At 46.8% G+C, this 17990-nt stretch overlaps 1 protein-coding gene across 8 annotated transcripts in view; it reads left to right on the top strand.

The window, feature by feature from the left end:
• The window catches only part of ryr2a (ryanodine receptor 2a (cardiac)), a 149559-nt gene that overhangs the window by 84938 nt on the left and 46631 nt on the right, over window positions 1-17990 (top strand). For all 8 annotated transcript variants that reach the window (XM_072703266.1, XM_072703261.1, XM_072703265.1 and 5 more), the window contains exons 23-45: window positions 1057-1160; window positions 2877-2960; window positions 3440-3599; window positions 4147-4294; window positions 5268-5476; window positions 5945-6119; window positions 6950-7158; window positions 7313-7656; window positions 7834-7951; window positions 8447-8607; window positions 8765-8924; window positions 9187-9273; window positions 10846-11072; window positions 11265-12069; window positions 12994-13194; window positions 13343-13448; window positions 13560-13703; window positions 13833-14106; window positions 14950-15064; window positions 15316-15448; window positions 15739-15842; window positions 16864-16999; window positions 17587-17773. In XM_072703266.1, the coding sequence (XP_072559367.1) occupies window positions 1057-1160; window positions 2877-2960; window positions 3440-3599; window positions 4147-4294; window positions 5268-5476; window positions 5945-6119; window positions 6950-7158; window positions 7313-7656; window positions 7834-7951; window positions 8447-8607; window positions 8765-8924; window positions 9187-9273; window positions 10846-11072; window positions 11265-12069; window positions 12994-13194; window positions 13343-13448; window positions 13560-13703; window positions 13833-14106; window positions 14950-15064; window positions 15316-15448; window positions 15739-15842; window positions 16864-16999; window positions 17587-17773 (4391 nt within the window). The remainder of the gene's footprint in view (window positions 1-1056; window positions 1161-2876; window positions 2961-3439; window positions 3600-4146; window positions 4295-5267; window positions 5477-5944; window positions 6120-6949; window positions 7159-7312; window positions 7657-7833; window positions 7952-8446; window positions 8608-8764; window positions 8925-9186; window positions 9274-10845; window positions 11073-11264; window positions 12070-12993; window positions 13195-13342; window positions 13449-13559; window positions 13704-13832; window positions 14107-14949; window positions 15065-15315; window positions 15449-15738; window positions 15843-16863; window positions 17000-17586; window positions 17774-17990) is intronic.

The raw sequence follows: 17990 nt of genomic DNA, 5'->3' as shown, positions 1-17990 counted from the left end.
TAATTACATTATTGGGTACTGATTTCATTATTTAACTAGTTTTTTTCTTGGCATAAGTTACTAAGTTTCAGAGTCACATTCCCCTAACCCTGTGTTTCCCATTGAATATGGAAGGGAACAGCATTTGAAATTTACTGAGTTAAAAGCACATACTCATGCACACACACACACACACACACACACACACACACACACATATTCATTCCTTTATGGGGACACTCCATTAATTTCTTTGGGCATAACCTTAACCCCAACTATGACAGCCTTAACCAAAAACCAAAAAAATGTCCCCAGAAGATAAAAAAGGTTTTTACCACATTGTGGGGAAGTCTGGTCCCCACAGTGTAATAATTACACACACGCACACACCCTGCTGGTGACCAGCATTCCCCTGCCCCTCCCCTGGGTGAAAGCTCTCTGTTGGCACTGGCTACTTGCCCTTCTGAGCACGCCTTGGAGGTCGCCATGGGCACCAGCGCTAATTAAACATGCCTCACTGCCATGGTCAGCCTCCAGCAGGGCACGGGGGTGTTCGGACGTCGCTCCTGTCTGCTTTGCGTTCCTAACAGATCCCGAAATGGCCTTCGGGCGGAGGGGGGGCGATGGTGTTGCCAGGTCTGTTGTACGATTTTGAGCCAAATCGGGGGCACGTTGGCAAGGACAGTGACTAGATCCAATGCTTACATCAATTTTTCCCAATCCAGTCCTCAGGGACCCACAGAAAGTCCATGTTTTGGTGTGGACTGACTGGCAGGGAGATGAGAGGGAGCAAAAATGTGGACTGACTGGCAGGGAGATGAGAGGGAGCAAAAATGTGGACTGACTGGCTGGGAGATGAGAGGGAGCAAAAATGTGGACTGACTGGCAGGGAGATGAGAGGGAGCAAAAATGTGGACTGTTTGTGGGTCCCTGAGGACCGGTTGGGAAACTTTGTAAGATACCCACAAAGACATTTTTTTTTCTTCACAATTTCTCCAATCATCATATATTTGACTAAAGGTCAGAAGGAGGAATATTTATGAGACACATCTATGAGTTGTTGTCCTTGTGCTCTAGATTCGAGACGACAACAAAAGACAACACCCGTGCCTGGTGGAGTTCTGCAAGCTTCCGGAACAGGAGCGCAGCTATAACTTACAGATGTCTCTGGAGACACTGAAGTAAGTGTTATTGCAGGCAGTTCATTACTTATTGGACAAAGAACATTCCAGAAGAAAAACAAGCTCCTGCAAATGGCTGGGAAGCCTGTGAAGCTATTTAAAAAAAATAATAATAGAAGAATCTTATAAGAATTCATAAAATTAAGGCTTTTAGGTGATCACAACATTTGCTGATATCATCTTGTCTCTGGATCTGTGTAGTTAGACTCTGAAGGTCTTTGCTGTGCTGAACACAGTGTCAGTAGTGTTCGGTTATGTGTAGCACAATTAAAAGGAGATTAGACTTTTTATGTTACAGATTTGAAATGAGCAAGGATCCCTTATCTCTATATGAAGTTTTTTTGAGTGGAAAAAAAAAAATCCATGATTAATTTGTATGTGCTATGATGGTATTTCTTGAAACCCCAGACACTGATAGTCTAAATGTCATTATATGCAAATGTTTTTTGTAACAGTATTTTGAGTGGAATTACACACCATTAGGGATAGCTGGTAATTTCTAATTAATTTCAGAATTTCAGGGGCAGCCTTGTCAAAACAGGCCATCTAGGTCAGAGTGGCACGACCCGATTCATATACTGTATTCTTGATCTGAACTTCGGACCGGAAGCCGGTCTCTTAATTAAATCATATTCTGAAGTACTGTGTGACAGATGAGTCCTCAGCATATGATCTCCACAAATATGTTTGCATATACAGTAAAACCTCGGATTGCGAGCATAATTCGTTCCGGAAATGTGCTCGTAATCCAAAGCACTCGTATATCAAAGTGAATTTTCCCATTAGAAATAATGGAAACTCAGATGTTCGTTCCACAACACAAAAATATTCATATAAAAATGATTAATACAAAATATAAAGTAAAAATGCATAAAGCAAATTAACCTGCACTTTACCTTTGAAATGGTGTGAGGGAGACGAGAGAGAGGAGAAGAGGAGGGTTATTTTGTAGGACGACTTTCACTATAACTAACGGAATCACTGCTTTCTGTTAGCTCACTGGAATCTTTTTCTTTTCGTGCGACTTTAACAGGGAACCTATCCAATGACAGCTGCTTCTGTCTCTTTTTCGATATTGTGGAAATGTGGACATTGCATTGTCGTTAAACAGATTAATCGCTCGCACTGCTACGCCCTTATTCGGGTGGTGCTTTTACTAGACCAAGCTTCGGAAACGATTACCCACAATCCCGCAGCGAGAGCGAGAGAAGAACCACGAACTCAGTTGTGATCACGTGACGCTCGGCAGACAAAGCGTATACATGATACTCGTATTACAAGACCTCGCTCGTTTATCAAGTTAAAATTTATTTATTTGTTTTGGTATAATAATGCCAAACCATAACTAGCTAATAAGTATTCGGACTGGTTCTATACCTGCATCGTAATGCTTCTTCTTATCTCTGGATTCTCATTGGTGTAACAAGCTGTCTGTCATTTCCAAGGCCTGGGGAGAGTTAGCCTTTTTACTTTCTGAATATACACTTACTGAGCACCTGTATTGACTGCCTTGATTACTTCCTTTGTGTGGTGCTTGTTTCACACGTATTTCTGCTACTTTGTATCTATATGCTCTACATCACCCTTGATGAAGGTCAAAAGCAGGTAAAATTATCAGCAGTAATTATCGGTAATAATACCCGTGCAGGCTGAGCAGTAGGCATTCTGGCAGCAAAGACGTCTTTGGACTAGCTCCTTTGTTTTCTTCCTCTGAAGAACGCTGCTTGCCCTTGGATGCCATGTGGGGGTGGCTGACGAGCACGCAGAAGACAAAGTGAAGAGCCTGAAGCTTTCTACCAAGTAAAACCAAGTAGCTCTTCAAGTTGGTCTAAGGCAGTGTTTCCCAATCCGGTCCTCAGGGACCCACAGACAGTCCATGTTTTTTTGCTGGGAGCTGAGAGGGAGCAAAAATGTGGACTGTCTGGCAGGGAGATTGGAGGGAGCAAAAACATGGACCGACTGTGGGTCCCCGAGGATCGGATTGAGAAATGGTGGTCTAAGGCATAAATTTGATGGGGATGTTTTTAAAGTTTTTGAATTCTGGCACAGTTGCATAATTCATAATGCATCATTTTGGCACTGGCAGGAAGGTGGGCTAATTCATGAGGAATTAAGTGGGAATACTGTTTTGGGTCACCTCAGACTTAACTCCTGTACATATTTCTGTAGCTGTGGTTTCAGCAGTGAAGTGCACTTGTCTCTTGCCATGATCACTTTCTCCTTGATACGACACGACGGGTCATGACGCAAGGTGTGATCCCGGACCTCTCTCTGTGCAGCTATGAGCTGTCGAGTGGGTACAAGCCTGCTCCCATGGATCTGAGCCACATCAAGCTGTCGTCCTCCCAGGAAGCCATGGTGGACAAGCTGGCAGAGAACGCACACAACGTTTGGGCCCGGGACAGAATCCGGCAAGGCTGGACCTATGGCATCCAGCAGGTGTGATCTGACAGCTTGGGTCTTTTGGGGATGGAATGGTGGCGAGGGGGGCGGGGCAGAAATGAATGAATTGGGGCATCCAGCATGGGTCTGGTCCTTCATTTTTAATGCAATGGCTGCAGGGGGAGATATATGGGCACCAAGGTTGGTTGGATTGGTGCCCTGTCAAGAACATTGGGTTGGGTCATTCATTTTGCCTCGTTCCTTGGTGCCCTTATTGGAGACTGAAGAAACCTGTTACTTATTAAACCTTTGACTCCTTCCTGGTATATGGATAGGGAGCTACAGTACAGAATTCTTCTTGTCTGGGTTATTCTTGCTGAGTGATGAAGAACTCGCTGTATACTGTATGCGCCAGAGTCTCACAAGCCGTCAAAAGTTGTCGGAAGTTCTCAGTGGGCTCACAATTTTTGCTTTTTTTAATTTGGGGGGGGTTTAACGGATGAAGAGTGGGTTACGCGACCGTGAGTCTGGAGAATCCCAGAGCACGCTTCTTGGTTTATGACCATCTGTCCCGTTCTCGCGTGTCTCATGTGTCTCGTACCAGGATGTGAAGAACAGAAGAAATCCTCGTCTCGTTCCGTATGCCCTGCTGGATGAACGGACCAAAAAGTCCAACAAAGACAGTCTGAGGGAGGCAGTCCGCACCCTGCTGGGATATGGGTACAACCTGGAGGCCCCCGACCAAGATCACGGTACATTCTGGCACATGCCTCCCATCGTTATGTGAAGACTCCTTAAATTAATCGCATTTATTGACCACGTCAATAAAACCTCGTCCAGTCTATTTTAAGCAATCCTTTTTTGTACTTATCTATTCCTAATGTTTTAAAAGTCTGATATATGATGAAATGGCATGTTTTTTTTTGTAGTTTGATAGCATGTATGGCTTCATTGCAGCGGGATGCAGGGGAGATTCTAGGATTTTTTAAGGAGGTGACATAAGAGGGCCAATTATTCATACTGAAGGGCCAACCTTATCAATAGCCAATGATATATTTTGAATTGATGAGTGACAGGGGAGGGGCACTCCGGGGGCCAATCACCTTGGGCCAGTGCTCCTGTGACCCCGCACATGTATATGCCCCAGGCAGGATGCATCTGTGCATAGCTGCAAAGGCATGAGACTGAGGATCACGTTGATCTGATATCAACACGGACTCCATGCAACGGAAAAACGGTCCCCTGGATTGTTCTTGGAAATGTTCCTTGTAATTTTGGGTTCAGCAGTGGGAAAAACCTTTCCTGCTGGGAAACTTTTCTCAGTTTGGATGTTGAAACTGGATCCCCATCGAGTTTCCTGGTCCCTGCCACTGTTTTCTTGTTGTGGTGCATCGAGTGACATTATTGTACCATACAGCATGCAGAATGAAATTAATTCCCATTGACCTTTTTTGGTCTTCTCTCTACTCCATGAGTCATCATATAAAGCATATCTTCATCAAGGGGGCCACACAGATGTGGGTTTGTTGTCTGCGGGGCCCCACTCAAGATGTTTGCCCCCTCTAGCATAGTATCAGTTTGTGGCAAACAGGGGGCCACACACAACTGAGTGGTTTTAATGGAAGCAAACGCCGTTGCTGGGGCCACCTCGTGCCATTGTCCAATCAGACTCATGACCGGCGTCACATGTTTGTTTTTTGCGCCGTTCTCCTTTCTGCATTCCAGCCGCCAGATCGGACATCAGCAACATGACGGCAGAACGGTTCCGGATCTTCCGCGCCGAGAAGACCTACTGCGTGAATGCCGGGAAGTGGTACTTCGAGTTCGAGGTGGTGACGGCAGGGGAGATGAGGGTGGGCTGGGCCCGGCCCGACTGCCTACCGGACTGGGAGCTGGGCTCCGACGACCAGGCCTTCGTCTTCGACGGCTTCAAAGTGAGTGAGGGACCTTTGTATGACTCAGTTGCTGAGCGAGGAATCAAATGAGGGGTTTTGCCAAGGTGCGTCATTGCGGGTGAGGGTGAACGCCATTCTCAACCTTGCCGAATATATGCTGCTCCTTGTCATCAAGCCGGTTGTTAGCAGGTCCAAGAAGGCACTGCAGAAGCGAGCTGGGAAACACTCAAATCCGCGCGAAGGCTGTCAGACCCTGCAGTGAGCAGCCATTTACACGCTCAATGATTCATACTGCAATTGCTGTCAGAGCTCGGAGTGGAGATGAACGTTTATTTTTTTAGGGCAGAAAATGTATCAGAATAGAACTATGTAAGCCTTGGAAAAATGATGATTGCTGTATAGAAAATTAAAATGTTTCATGGCTCTTTCTGTGTAAAGGAGGTGCTCCCAGTCTTGTAGAAAATAGGAGTAGCATTCAGGGCTGTGATGTTCGGCTCCACATCGCAGGCTCAGCGGTGGCACCAAGGCAACGAGCACTTTGGCCGCTCCTGGCAGCCCGGCGACGTGGTCGGCTGCATGGTCGACATGAACGAGCACACCATGATGTTCACGCTCAACGGGGAGGTGCTCCTCGATGACTCCGGGTCAGAGCTGGCGTTCAAGGACTTCGAAGTTTGCGAAGGTTGGTGTTTTGCTCTAAAGAAGAAAAGATTGGGCAATAAGTAACTCCAGCAAATTTGTTTCCTTTCTCTGCCCTTCAAGCTTGTTAAACATTTTCAACATGTGGCACTTGTGTGGATGACTTGCAATTTTTATTATTACAATAAGAAAGACAGTCTTTCAACGGAAAACCGGGGGCAGGGTAAATTCAGGTAACGTATTCTGAAAAATTAATATGTCCAAAGGACGAGTATGAATGTCATGCCGTGTGAAAGCTACATTAATTAAACATTTTAATTGAAAAGGTAACGTTCCTTTTTATTGTATATGTGACCAGAGAGGCTAATGATTGTACTGTTTGTTTGAACAAATGAATCAGCGAATGCATTTCGTTAATGACTGTAGGATAACGAGTGCATGAGACTGAGTGTGCTGAAAGCATGACGGGGGTGGGGTCACTGCCTCCCTGTGAAGGACAGAAATTGTTTTGAGCTGGTCATGTGGTATGTTCAGAGCCACTGAACGCTGCTGATGGTATATTACAGAAGTGAACAATAACAGCGGAGTACACATTAATTTTTATAATAGATGTAATGACTCTACAGTTGACTTTGAGTTATGGGTAATATCTGTAACAACCGTGTTCTGACTGTAGATCATCTTGACATGAGTGCCACCTACTGACTGCCATTTAGTATAAAAGCAACTCAAATCCGTCATTTTGTGCAAAATAATTTCACTAATAACATTGAAGTTTTGGTTGTTGTTAGTCTCATTTTTCAGACCTTTTTTCGTTACAGTATAAAACAGATTGCACCGGTATGTGAGTATATCGCTGCCCTTTCCCCACAGGCTTCATCCCCGTGTGCAGCCTGGGCGTATGTCAGCTGGGCCGGATGAACTTCGGGAAGGATGTCAGCACGCTGAAGTACTTCACTATCTGCGGCCTGCAGGAGGGATTCGAACCTTTCGCCGTCAACATGAACAGGGATCTGACTATGTGGCTGAGCAAGAGGCTGCCCCAGTTCATTCCGGTACCACAAAATCACGAGCATATCGAGGTGAGGCGATGGGCTCGTAACCTTTTCCCCCAGTGCAATATTGGTCATTTATTACCACAAAAACTGCTGAAGTGCCTTCAGGAACCTGCCTGCATGGACATCAGCTTGAGGCGGAAGCCCTGTAATTTTACATTCTACATTTTGTTTTGAAAAGGTTGCCCGGATCGATGGAACCATCGATGGTTCTCCCTGTCTGAAGGTCACGCAGAGGTCCTTCGGGTCGCAGAACAGCAACACCGACATCGTGTTCTATCGCTTGAGCATGCCGGTGGAGTGTGCCGAGGGATTCTCGAAGTCGCCGGGGGCCACGCTGCCTTCCAATGGCAGCTTCTTCTCACCCAAGAAGGACCTGGATGACTTTGAGACTGTCTCAGACTTTGAGGTCCTTATGAAAACTGCTCATGGTCACTTGGGCCCCAATGGCTCAGAGAGAGATAAAGATGAGTTCAACAACCACAAGGATTACAACCAAGAGAAGCCATCTAAGCTCAAGCAGAGGTTGGTATCATAGCGTACATAAGTAATTCCTATGAATAGATCTGTGATCTAACTTTAGGTATTATAACCTTTTCACTGTACGGAAAGTTTTCCATTATAACAAATACAGTTCTACTTGACTCTTCGTATTTTACCTATTGAGCTACAAGGTCGCTTGCCCCATCATCTTTATCACAGGTTCATGCTTAAGAGAACCAAGCCGGATTTCAGCACCAGCCACTCATCTGCCCGCCTTTCAGAGGAGGTGCTAGCTGACGAGAGGGACGACTATGAGTACCTCATGCAGACATCTACGGTGAGGGCATCTGTCAATATGATCCATTGCATTTCGGACTGAATCGCGGCCCGACATGACTCTCATTGACTTATGATCAGTTCTTTGAAATACGATCATTAAGTATGCGTTTTCTGTTCTATTCCTGTGCTACATTTGAAATAATTCATGAAGAAGATAATGGTGAATAGTTTTAGTATGTTTATAGTCTTTAATACTAAGTACAATGGCCACAGTTTAAGCAAACCTTGCCTCTACATAATCATTTTGATTTTGTGATATTTAGGTCGTTTGAACTTACTGTTCAGAGCCAGTAGTGTTTTTACTGTCATGGATCTCTTTACTGGTTAGCATGTTGAATATGCAATATGAGATTTTGAATGGCAGTTGAACTGAGTGAATGTTTTACTGTGGTAATGTCATGCACCAAACTATCCTACTGACAGTTCATAGCTATAAGTACTGAACGTCTCCTTGTAATTCTGTTGATGGCTTCTCGTCTGTATCTCTCCTCAGTACTATTATTCTGTGAGGATCTTTCCCGGCCAGGAACCCTCAAGTGTGTGGGTCGGCTGGGTGACCTCAGACTTCCACCAGTACGACACGGCCTTCGACCTAGAGAAGGTCCGCACTGTGACTGTCACCCTGGGGGACGAGAAGGGCAAGGTCCATGAGAGGTCAGTCACACCTAAAATCTCACGGCTGCCATGTGAAATCACCCACTTTCCATCTCAGGCACAGACTATCCCCTGAGATGCTAACTGGGAAGAGCTAAGTTTGACTGACCCATGGACATACTCAACCTATCTGTTTGCATTTCTCTCTAAATACTAGCATCAAGCGTAGCAACTGTTATATGGTGTGGGCAGGAGAGAGCACCAGTCCAGGGCAGGGTCGTAACAACAATGGCCTGGAGATTGGCTGTCTTGTGGATACTGCCAATGGACTGCTGACCTTCACCTCCAATGGAAAAGATCTCAGCACTTACTACCAGGTAATTAGAGGAGGCTACCCGGGTTCAAGTTCCAGGAAAGGTCCTGTTGCAGTCATAACTTTTCAATCGTTGTACATCGATAAACGTGGTACAAAATCCGAGATAGACAAGTTTACAGAATTGTTGTCGTCACCATATTAGCCCAATTTTGTTTGGAATTAGAAAACCATGTCTGCCCGTGTTATGATATATGTTTTGCTTAACTATGTGCCGCATTATCCTGTATTTTTAACTCATTGCCCCGGCTTCTGGGTATCGGCAGGTGGAGCCCAGCACCAAGCTATTCCCCGCGGTATTCGCTCAAGCCACGAGCCCCAACGTGTTTCAGTTTGAACTAGGCCGCATCAAGGTAAGTGGGCGGCCGTGATTTGGCGGTAGACACAAATAGAGCAGCGAATGGCATGTGAGGATGCACTGCTTCCCGAGGGCCCTGGCCGGGGCCACACCTGCCGCGATGAAGCGCCGTGTGGTGACACCGTCCTCGTACTTAAGGATGAAACAATTGCAGTATGGCTTTTCATTACTCTACTGTCGCGCTGGATTCATGTTAGCCGCCTCTTTGTGGGAACTGTTAAACTACAAAGCTTTGAGTAAGGCATTTGTGAAACATTGATGTCAGATTGTATTTGGAAGTGTCTTTGAAATGTTATGTATATATGCAGCCGTGGAAAAAATTAAGAGAACAATTTTTTGTTGAAATTATTTCTCAATTTATGGGTGTGTGTCTATGAATAATGTTTTTTTTTTTTTTTGTTTTTTTTGCAAACTGCAGACTGGTTCTTCCCTATTTTTATGGGACTTTAATCCTGCTTCTAGGAGCCTGATACAAACTGTCCTAGCAGTGCACTTCACACCTGCACTTAATCTTTCCCATTCCTTTTGAAGGTCACTTGATGTCATCCCATGATTTATGAGAAACTAAGTTAACGGTCGTCTCTGGCATTAAAAAGTCACTTCTGCCCTTTACCTGGCTGATTTCTGGTCATTTCCAGTGTCTCCTGTTCTTATGTACTGCTGGCTTTGATATTTTGAACCTGTAAGCAACCTGCTGCTCAGTGAACCCTTCTGCCAGCTGAACCACGATTAAACCAGGATTTAAAAATGCAGATTTGTTTAAAAATATAGAGAGGGCTCGTCATTTTTTCCACGACTGTGTGTGTGTGTGTTGATTATGTTTATATGGCAATTTGGAGATCAAATGTCCCCCACAATGTGATAGAAACCTGTTATTTTGACGTTGTGGGGACCATTTTTCATGTCCCCACAAAGACCCAAAAAAGTAAAAATGCCAAAGGTCTTATATTTTGTTTGGTTACTTATAGTTAAGGTTAGGGCTGGGTAGGGGTTAGGGTCGTCATGTTTTGATTGGAGTTCTCCCCATAGAAATGAATGGAGAGTCCCCACAAAGATATAATTACAATCCTCTGTGTGTGTGTGTGTGTGTGTGTGTGTGTGTATCCCATATGATAAATGTTATGGGAAGGTAAATCCAACATTTGTAAAATTTGACTCACGTAAAGGTTTGTGGAATGCATTGCTTATGTCAGGCATGTAGCCACATAGCAAAATTTCAGAGGAGGTTTCAACTCTGCACCACCCCAAAAAGTTGCCCCCGGGTCGATAAAAGTTGCTAAGTGTAACCTCCCCCCTGAAATGACAAACTTAGCTCTTCCCTCCCCGGCCCTGACTTACGTCAGTCAAGGACTGCCCGTAGATCAGTAGTATTAGCATTATTTTAATAATGGCCTATTGAACCTGACTGTAGGATTAATATTTCATAGGTCTGGTCAAATTCCCATAGGGTACATTCTGTGGTTTGTTAGTCAGATCCACACTAGTGCCATGACGTCAACCGCACTGTAGCGAAGAGCCAATGATGGATCTCCCACCGATTGTGCCGAACTCGTTATTTTCCTGCCAGAACGTGATGCCTCTCTCAGCGGGCCTCTTCAAGAGCGAGAGGAAAAATGCCACCCCACAGTGCCCGCCCCGGCTGCACGTGCAGTTCCTCACGCCGGTCCTGTGGAGCCGCGTGCCCAACCACTTCCTGAAGGTGGAGGCGTCCCGAGTCAACGACCGCCACGGGTGGCTGGTGCAGTGCTCCGAGCCTCTGCAGTTCATGTCCCTGCACATCCCGGAGGAGAACAGGTCAGGTCCTTAGCATGTGAGGGCCGGGGCATGGGAATGGTATTCTCAGACAAATGTTTGACACCAGCCAACATTGTTTTGGGTTTCTGAGGCTGTCCAGGCCCTGGAATCAAAACTATGGTGCAAATGATATCATTACAATGAAAAATAGCCACAGTTCCCAGTGGCATTCTGGGAATCTTTGTTCTCCAGGTCTGTGGACATCCTGGAGCTGACAGAGCAGAAGGACCTGCTGAAGTTCCACTTCCACACTCTGCGGCTCTACTCGGCCGTGTGCGCGCTCGGGAACAACCGCGTGGCACACGCCCTCTGCAGCCACGTGGACGAGGCCCAGCTACTCTACGCCATCGAGAACAAGTACATGCCGGGCCTGCTGCGGACGGGCTACTACGACCTCCTCATCGACATCCACCTCAGCACCTACGCCACCGCGCGCCTGATGATGAACAACGAGTACATCGTGCCCATGACGGACGAGACCAAGAGCATCACACTCTTTCCAGACGAGAAGAAGAAGCACGGCCTGCCGGGAATCGGCCTCAGCACCTCCCTCCGTCCACGCATGTACTTCTTCTCGCCCAGCTTTGTCCGCGGCGGCGGGGACTTCTTCCAGTACAGCCCCGAGTTCCCCCTGGATATCCTCAAGACCAAGACCATCGAGATGCTGACCGAAGCCGTCCAGGAAGGCAGCCTCCATGCCCGCGACCCCATCGGCGGGAGCACTGAGTTCCTCTTCGTGCCCCTCATCAAACTCTTCTACACCTTGCTCATCATGGGCGTCTTCCACAACGGGGACCTGAAAAACATCCTACAGCTCATCGAGCCCAGCGTCTTCTCCGAGGACTCCGGCCACGAGGGGGGCGACACCCCCGACTGTGAGAGCTTCAAGGGCGAGCTCAGGATAGAGGGCACCGGCGGGGAGGAGACTGGAAGGACAGGAAAGGTCCCTAAAGAAGGACTGCTCCAGATGAAACTTCCAGAGCCCGTCAAGCTTCAGGTGACTCGCCGCTGTCTCATTTTCCCTTTTAATCTCTGCCACCCTGCAACCCGCTTAACAAAATCTACTGAGAATGTTTATAAGCGTAAATACCATTTACACCATTGTCAAGCTTAAAAAGGGTCCATCTATATCTTGTAGCAGTTCTATGGAGTTTCCTCCAGATACTGGAGCTGGTGCCTCTATATCAGGGGTCTAGTCCTGGAGAGCCATTTGTCTCTGATTTGTCTCCCTATTCCACCACACCTGATTCAACTCAAGAACTGTGTGGTAATTAGCAGAGAGGTTGAATCAGGTGTGTTAAACGAGCAGCCCTCCAGCCTCCAGCTGTACTTGGGGACCCCTGCTCTAAATTGTCTATAGTGTGAATCTATGAACGTTTGCGTGTCGATTGGCATCCTGTCTTAGGTGTTCCCCAGTTTGCAGTGCTAGTGTCCTGGGGTAAGCTACTATACTGATATAGTACCCTGTACTGGGGTTAAGAGGTTTAAAGATTGATTGACAGCTGCAGCCTTTGTTTTTATGTTCTCTTGTTTTGTCATGGAAATTAGACAATGTTGCCACTGTCTTAATTCACATGCACCTTGCTCTGTATTTGATTGGGACTGAAAACCATTTATTTAAGGAATCAAAATAATCACTTGAGGTTGTGCATTGTTCCCATTTGACATTTAAGTCTGACAAGCTATTTTACACCTCGGCACCGTCTTCGGATTGATAGTTTAATTATAGTTAATGACGATGGATTCGTGTTTAACGGCACCCTGACATCTCACGACCTTGGTGCTGGGAGATGTTTTCCTGGCAGCTGGATTTAATGCTCGGCCAATTAGCCTGGCGTGACCTCGACTCCCCCAGGGCACTCGCAGGTGGTTGCTCTGCCTCGAGTCGCCGCCTCAAGTTCTCCTCCTGTCCTCGGTGCAGATGTGTCACCTGCTGCAGTACCTGTGCGACTGCCAGGTGAGGCACCGGATCGAGGCGGTGGTGGCCTTCTCCGACGACTTCGTCGCCAACCTCCAGGACAACCAGCGCTTCCGGTACAACGAGGTGATGCAGGCCCTCAACATGTCTGCCGCCCTGACGGCAAAGAAGACCAAGGAGTTTCGCTCGCCTCCGCAGGAGCAGGTCAGAAAGGCATCCCCTTATCACTCTCGGAGCTGTCTCCTTCTGACCCTAACCCTAACCCTAAACCTAACCCTTATCACTCTCGGAGCTGTCTCCTTCTGACAGGTCACCTGCCTCAACTTTGTCCCCTTCTACCACTCCCTGTCAGATCAACATGCTGCTGAATTTTAAAGACGAGAAACAGGACTGCCCCTGTCCAGAGGACATCAGAGAACAGTTGCTGGACTTCCACGAAGACCTGATGACTCACTGTGGTAAGCCAAGGATTCGGCCGACTCGTTCTACGAGTCGCATCCTCTGCGATGTTGCCCTTGCGTGGCTGAGAATTTGCAAGCGGTGTGACGCGCTCTGTCCGTCGTGCGCAGGCATCGAAATCGACGACGACAAGGCGAATGAAGCCGACGGGGACTTCACCATCAGAGGTCGGCTAATGTGCCTTGTGGAGAAGGTGGCTTACTTGAAGAAAAAAATGTCCGAGACGCCGAACAAAAAAAAATCCAAGAAGCCAAGTAAGCGATCTTCAGACCGCAGATGTTCGCTGCCCCCCTCCCTCCTGCCTTCCAGATCCTGGCTTCAAAGTTCTCGTCCTACAAACCCCGTTTGAACTCTGGGACACTGATACCTCTATCTTCCCCCAGGCACGCTGCAGCAACTCATCTCCGAGACCATGGTGCGCTGGGCCCAGGAGTCTGTGATCGAGGACCCGGAGTTGGTGAGGGCCATGTTCGTGCTCCTCCACCGGCAGTACGACGGCATCGGGGGCCAGGTGCGTGCCCTGCCCAAGACCTACACCATTAACTCTGTGTCCGTGGAGGACACCATCAACCTGCTGGCTTCCTTGGGGCAGATCCGCTCCTTGCTGAGCGTGCGCATGGGCAGGGAGGAAGAGAAGCTCATGATCCGAGGGCTGGGGTAAGATGGCTCATCCTCCTGCCAACATGTGCTCCACTGCCATAACACCCCCCCACCATCCTCTCATCCCCTCATTGAACAAGGGTACGAAAACATTTACCTCAAATGTATCAGGGTTGCCAGCTCTCAGGCATCTGGCGTGATACTCCCGCTTTCAGACTCTCACACTCATGCAAGAAATCTTACGACAAATCTATAATATTCCATTATAAACCTAAACTTAACTACATTGGGGTAGTTTGCAAACCCTACAGACTATTTACAAGGTAATATAAGTTCTACATATATATAAGTCCGTGTGCAGACTTGTCTTGAATTGAAAATCCCACTCCAGCCAGCTGACCAAATCTGGCAACCCTGAGTGGATTATTGTGCACTCATTGGAACCAGAAGGGGCCACATCACTGGATAGAACTTTTGTATGAATCAACATTGTTATCTACCCATCACACACAATGCACACTATAATTTTAATGCACTTCTCTGTAATTAGGTTATTTAAATAGGGTATATGCAGGGCAGCAGGTAGCTCAGTGGTTAAGGACATAGACTCATAACACAAAGGTTGTTTTCTCCAGTCCCAGAAGATACCTTGCTGTTGCGCCCTTGAGCAAAAATACTTAGCCTGAAATGGTTCAGCAAAATCTGTGAAAATCTTGTGTCCATTAAATAAAAGCATCATAAAAGCAAATAAATCATCACTCCCCTATGAAGGTATGATTACAGAACAAGTGAGACACACATGGCGCGTGAGACAGCGTGTGTGAAGACATCATCATCATCATCATCATCATCATCATCATCATCATCTTTATTTACATGACTTTCTGTTATTGTCCGCAGTGACATTATGAATAATAAAGTATTCTACCAGCACCCGAATTTGATGAGGGCACTCGGAATGCATGAAACTGTCATGGAGGTGATGGTCAATGTACTGGGAGGAGGAGAGTCAAAGGTAACCAAGCCTGTAAAGTTTTTTCTCCTTATCTGATTTGTCTGGTAGTTTATCAAATTCATTAAATGTTTGTAGGATGACTGTGTATGTAAATCTAGTCTAACAGTATCTTGATGTGTATTTGCATAGTTTGATATAACGTATTCGAATTTTTGAGTAGTGATTGCTTCTTGTTTTCTCTGATATATGAATGGAAACTAATGTAACGTAACCAGTAATCTACTGTTGACTCTTTTATTACTTTTGTTAAGGAAATCACATTTCCTAAGATGGTGGCCAACTGCTGTCGTTTTCTTTGCTACTTCTGTCGCATCAGTAGACAAAACCAAAAAGCCATGTTCGATCACCTCAGTTACTTGCTGGAAAACAGCAGCGTCGGACTCGGTAAGGGCGCCGGTGGCTCGCCGTGGAATCGCGCGGCTAACCGGGGGCGGCGCGTGCTGCCGCGCTGCATGCGGCGGCTCCCGTACTCTTTCTTTGCGGTTCACGAACTTTCTTTTAGCGGTTAGAAAGTCGTCACGAGTTTGCTGGAGCTGTTGTGCATAACCTGATAACCCATTTTTTTTTTTAAAAAAAAGGATCGCTCGTTCCGCCGGGATTAGCTTAGCATGGCTTTTCCGTGCCGCAGTACCCGTCCTGATTACGGCCGTTTGCCGTGGCTTGTTCCCCTTCAGCGTCACCCTCCATGCGAGGCTCCACTCCTCTGGATGTGGCAGCCGCCTCTGTGATGGATAACAACGAACTGGCCCTGGCCCTCAGGGAGCCAGACCTGGAAAAAGTAAGAGTCGTTCTTTTTATCTCTCCTTTTTTTTTGCCTCTGGAATAAAAAAATAAATAAAAGCTTTTTATTCAGGGCAGGGAAGAGGGAAGGTACACCTAGGTGTCACGATTAGACTGAACCACTTGCTAGCTAAGAAGATCGAGACAAGGGCTATGAGGACACGTTAGTATAAAGCCAACATTAATGGGGTTATCTTTCTGTAATGAGGTGATTTGTCTTTTATATATTTGTGTTATTTTTCTTTAATTAACGAGTCTGCTCTTTCTTACTTAACGCTCAAGGTATTTTTTTAGTTCTGTGTCTACAGATCCCACAAGCTTCTTCCAAGCGCTACAAATAACCTATTGATTTTTTCTGAACTTCAGTTGTTTTGATTAATGTTGGGTTTTGAGGGAGATTTCGGCAGGCTTCCTGGGCCATTCGCTGGCTGAGCACCGCTCAGTGATTACAGTGACCCCGACCAGACGCCCTGCTTCCCTGCCTGCTAGGGGCTGTAATGTTACTCGAATTTCGAATTTCCCCCTGGGCTGTGTAACCCCTGAAGCAATATTTGGGATGTGGTGGGTCACAGGAATAAATGTGTTTATTCCTGTGACCCCCCCAAAGGGACGGTGGAGTGGGTGTAGAGCTGATTCTGCCCCCCCCCCCCCCCCCCCCCGAGAACCTCAGATCATCTGTGGCCAGAGAAATAGAGCTGCAGTCATTCAGGCCCGGGGCGACATCCAACTGTAATCAGTAAGATCAAGATGAAACTTTATTGCTCCCAAGGGGAAATTCTTGTACATACAGCAGCATATAGGGCACAGATGAATGAACATACAGCTCAAAACAGGCAAAGTGCAAAGTCATACACATAATGCAAACAAATAAATGAGGCACATAAAAGGTATTCCAATATGGCAGCTCTGGTGATTGGTCTGCCTGCAATAGGTTTCCTGCGATTGGTCTGCCTCCGATAGGTTTCCTGTGATTGGTCCACTGTACTCCGGTGACTCCTGCCTTCTCTCCTTGTGTGTAGGTGGTGCAGTACCTGGCTGGCTGTGGGCTCCAGAGCTGCATGATGCTGGTGTCTAAGGGATACCCGGACATTGGCTGGAACCCTGTGGAAGGAGAGCGCTACTTAGACTTCCTCAGATTCGCCGTGTTCTGCAATGGTATGATCCCTTCTCTTCTCTGATTTACTAGCATTTTGGCCTATTATGGAAAAGTATAGAATTTGATTTGTGTTTTTCAAGTCTGGATATGGAAAAGGGAAAGAGGATTTGAAATTATTTTGGTGTCTCCAAACTAATGCAACAAAGTTGCCTTCTATGTATTATAAAAAACAACTCGACAGTTTTTATTTTCTCCAACCTCCGGTACAGTCAGGAAGAGTATGGAATTTTTAAATGGAAAGTGAGTAGGCACCATGCCAAAGTCCCAAGGCGCAGACACAGCTGTTAGACTGCCTGGAACACTGACGAGAGGGATTTGTACCCTCTATAACAGTGTTTCCCAATCCGGTCCTTGGGGACCCACAGACGGTCCACATTTTTGCTCCCTCCCAGCTCCCAGGGAGCAAAAATGTGGACTGTTTGGCAGGGAGCTGGGTGGGAGCAAAAACATGGACCGTCTATAGGTCCCCGAGAACCGGGTTGGGAATCACTACTCTATAAATCTTGGTCATGGCCATAATTGTGTTACAGGATTATGTGTCAGATGACGTTTGCTTGCAGAGATGAGTTTCTTGGGGGTTCTGCAGGTGAAAGTGTGGAGGAGAACGCCAACGTGGTGGTGAGGCTGCTGATCCGGAGGCCGGAGTGCTTTGGCCCCGCCCTGCGCGGAGAGGGCGGCAACGGCCTCCTGGCTGCCATGGAGGAGGCCATTAAGATCTCGGAGGACCCGACCCGGGATGGTCCCTCACCCACCTCTGAGTCCAGCAGAACCCTGTAGGTGGATCTCTGATGAGGGTTTCATCGTGGCCTTTCTGTGTGGTTCTAAGCATGGGGAGAATGATCTATAGCATCAACAAGAGAAAAAGGGACATCATGAAAACTGGTTTGACAAGACCGTAGAGCAGATGATGGAATATCCTGACAGCACGGTGCAGTGGAAACGTGTTCTGTGGAGTGAGGAATCACGCTTCTCTGTCTGGCAGTCTGATGG

This window comes from Paramormyrops kingsleyae, chromosome 20, assembly GCF_048594095.1.
Source record: "Paramormyrops kingsleyae isolate MSU_618 chromosome 20, PKINGS_0.4, whole genome shotgun sequence".
Classification (NCBI taxonomy): Eukaryota; Metazoa; Chordata; class Actinopteri; order Osteoglossiformes; family Mormyridae; genus Paramormyrops; species Paramormyrops kingsleyae.
The sequence above is the reverse complement of the archived record's forward strand: the minus strand, read 5'-3'. Positions and strand labels throughout refer to the sequence as shown.